The 3440-nt window shown below is 30.6% G+C and overlaps 1 protein-coding gene across 1 annotated transcript; it reads right to left on the bottom strand.

Moving 5' to 3' along the window:
* Positions 1-907: 907 nt before the first annotated feature.
* On the bottom strand, positions 908-3209 carry LOC141686855 (uncharacterized). The gene is made up of 4 exons (XM_074491947.1): positions 2533-3209; positions 2108-2207; positions 1399-1511; positions 908-1104 (listed from the first exon to the last, which is right to left on the bottom strand). The coding sequence occupies exons 1-4, from the start codon at positions 3156-3158 to the stop codon at positions 1062-1064; spliced, it is 882 nt and encodes a 293-aa protein (XP_074348048.1). The 5' UTR covers positions 3159-3209; the 3' UTR covers positions 908-1061.
* Between the last annotated feature and the right edge of the window lie 231 nt (positions 3210-3440).

Raw genomic sequence — 3440 nt, 5'->3', positions numbered from 1 at the left:
GCTAAAATTGGACTCCGGTACTTACACAACACACAACTATGTTTGTTATTAAGAGCATGCTAGTCAGTGATATCCAGTTTCTTTTATTTACTGTTGTTCGAAATGATTTACAGATTACGGTTTCCTGTTGATTTATAGTTTTGTTCCTAGAACTGTTTACTTTACTGTTTTTATCTTGATATTCATATGTTGGTACTGCTTAGCAATTATATGCTCACCCTTACAACCTTATATATATATATATATATATATATATATATATATATATCGCAGATGCCTTGAAGACCAGTTAGACCTTGGCAGAACCGTGTCTCGGCCCCTTCTGGACCTGGCTCCTTAGAGGTAGTTAGTACCAGACCATGTGCGGTATGATGAGTTGCTGAATAAGTTTAGTTAGTTAGGTTTTAATAAGTGGTTTGTAATAATGAGTAACTTGAATCATACTTGAACCTGGATCGGATCTTGGTTTGGGGCCGTGTTAATATAATAATAATCTTGTAGTTTTATTTCTGTGTTGTTGTGTTTGGTGACGTCAAATCCTGACCTCGGGGTTGAGGCCGTCACAAAACTCGATTACATTGAGCCTTTACCGCTCTAGTAGATGCTTGTGTAATGGTCTAACATATATTTTAGTAATAAGTTACAGATTTTCAACCATATTATTTACTCGAATGTCACTATTTGAGATGAAGCAAGCTAGTTAACAAACAACCTACTATAGTTTTAGATGAATTAAGCATAATAACAAAAAAAATCTTCCTACTATTAACATTGAGCACATGTGTCATTTGTATTTATATAATAATGATATATTTTTAATGAGTTACAAAATTATTAAAAGGCGACAGAGCACAAAACTTAGTATTGTTAAGACACCAAATTCCAAAATTATTGATAGATGTCAAAATTATACTTTATTGTATATAGCAAAGCCAACTCAGCGAGTCAAATTAGTGCTTCGCTATATTACACACATTACAAATATAATAATATCATATTGCATTACTTTTACATAATTAATATATATTCGCAACTGTAGGCACCAACTCCATATCTCGAGATCAAACCCTTCTACGCTTAATGGCTTGAGGATGTAACATGTTCCTGATATAAAACAAATAAAATGATAAGTAACAACATAATAAAGATATTTTACACAGTTCATGGTGTGTAAAAATACAAAATTCTTAGCCTATAGCACTTACATAAATTCCATGAATCACTTTATTATGCCACTTCTTTAGACATATACATATAGTTTTCAGTTACTCATTACTTATTAGCTACTGATGTACCAATTTCATTTTTCCCATGTTATATGTACAATTAAAAATATTTCTTAATAACTCCAAAGAAAATCACATATGATGATCATACATGATTTTAAAGAACACTTACTGAATGACAAAAAAATCTGGATCATTGGGGTTATCTGGCAGATAAAAATTTAAAGAGCTCAAATCTTCCTTGGGTGCACCTTCACTCCAAATGTCATCCATTTTTTTATGCACCTGCATATTGAAAAATCATCAATTTTGTTAATTATTGTAGTTCGATAGCTTATTCAAAATGAGAATTAGCTTTTATAAATGAAATTTTATCAATAATTGGTATCAAATGCAAGCATGAAACAATCATATGAGAAAAATATGGTAAGCGATTTTTTAGAATGTTACGAATAACAAATTTGATCACGTAATGCGCGGAAAGGTTTCAAATACGCGTGAATTGAGGCATCGGCATATGTTACATCTCATTTTTTCCCATTATTGAAATGAATGAATAGAAAAAAATGATAAATTTCACTACACATACCTTAACCTCTTCATACAAATAAATGGAACTGGTGATTGTGGAAAATTAGCTAATTTGGTAGCACTTTTTTGCGCAATGCGCGATTAAATTAACTTAAAGTAAACTGGTTAAAACCTTTGATATTAAAAAATGAATACAGGCTTGAACAAATATTGCCTCTTTTAACTTATTTTTGAAGAGAAAATAAATACTAATTATGTAACAAAATTAGAAATAATGAGGTCGAATACAATTGCATCAATTCAAATTACTTAAATATTTAATGAAATTTGGTACATAAAAATTTACTTACGATTAAGGATTGTATGCGCATTGTAACATCTCGAACAGATTTCTTTGGCAACAATTTTGCTATCACTGGAGGAATATTCTTAGCTGGCAAAGAGGTGCACCTGCAAGATTTATTTTGAGGAAAAATCATATAAATTATATGAACTGAGATGCATAAAAGTTGATAAATAATAAATATATAAATATTTAGTGAAGTTTTTATCTATCAAAAGTTTTGAAATGAAAAATCAAATTATTTGTACTGTAAAAAGTATATTTAAAAATTACATATGGTTATTAACTAAATAAGAAACATGAAAACAAATAAGCCCCTCCAGAAGTATATTTATAAAATGAAAACTGTAAAATCATGAAAACATTTCCGGTAATAACACTCAAATGTTCATAGTCTAGTAAAAATGTTAGTAAAGTTAAAAAGTAACTCACTTTAGAAGTTCTCGGTCCATAACATCTTCTTCTTCTTTTGACCACATGACGAATCTAAAACGAACCCGTTTTCTGTACTGTCTAGCAGTCCGTGAGGGATGCACCTTGTTAGCTGATCTCGAAAGATTTCTTGAAGTATTAGAAGTATTTTCACTGCTGTTGAAATTATCATGTGATGACCTAATATGCTTTTTCCCGCCCCAAATTTTGAAAGATTCAGAAATGAAGGGAGCACCATTTTGAACAGTTGGAGGACAAGTGAATGTGATAGTATCAGACCTGGCATCAGACATTTGAGTATAATTTCCTCCAATGTTAATATTCTGGACAATTGGATGAGTGATTGTGGTGTCTTGAAACCCTGTAAGAATTTTGTGAGAACCCATCATGGAAGGTTCATTTTGGCCTTCATGAAATGGAGTAAGAGTGAAATCACCATATATTTCATGAAAACCATGACATTCGGGAGAACTACTCATTAAAAAAGAACCTTGAGACTTATTGTTATATGGAACAGTTGGACATGTTGTGATCGGAAGATCATTGGATCTCTCATGGAATCCGATAAAACCATTCGCGTAAAGAGCATTTTGATTAAAACCAAATTTTTCAAAATTGTTTGCCATGTGAACTTTTTTTTTGTATCAGGGATCGTTATCACAAACTCAAATACTTTAAAATGTAACTTCACTTTGGATGTAAAGAAATTTATATTGCAATCATTAATAAATAATGGGATTTAGGAGGTAGGTAGTTGTTGGAAAATCAACAATATACAATTTTTTCCTTTGGTATTTATATTTATTTTTGTTTGTACATATACTTTCATTATATGTGTGGTTATAATTATTCTTGCAGACTTACTTTGTTAACGTGACATCTAACATTTTGACTTTAAACATCTAATT

Source organism: Apium graveolens, chromosome 9 (assembly GCF_009905375.1).
Source record: "Apium graveolens cultivar Ventura chromosome 9, ASM990537v1, whole genome shotgun sequence".
NCBI lineage: Eukaryota > Viridiplantae > Streptophyta > Magnoliopsida > Apiales > Apiaceae > Apium > Apium graveolens.
This window is presented reverse-complemented; position numbering and strand designations above follow the sequence as displayed.

What these genes read in the sequence shown, in the direction of transcription:
- LOC141686855 (XM_074491947.1), bottom strand. Translation starts at nt 3,158, where the DNA reads ATGGCAAACAATTTTGAAAAATTTGGTTTTAATCAAAATGCTCTTTAC. An exon ending in ATGGACCGAGAACTTCTAAA is followed by an intron (nt 2,208 to 2,532) that starts GTGAGTTACTTT and finishes TAAATCTTGCAG; the next exon opens with GTGCACCTCTTTGCCAGCTA. An exon ending in TGCGCATACAATCCTTAATC is followed by an intron (nt 1,512 to 2,107) that starts GTAAGTAAATTT and finishes TTCAATATGCAG; the next exon opens with GTGCATAAAAAAATGGATGA.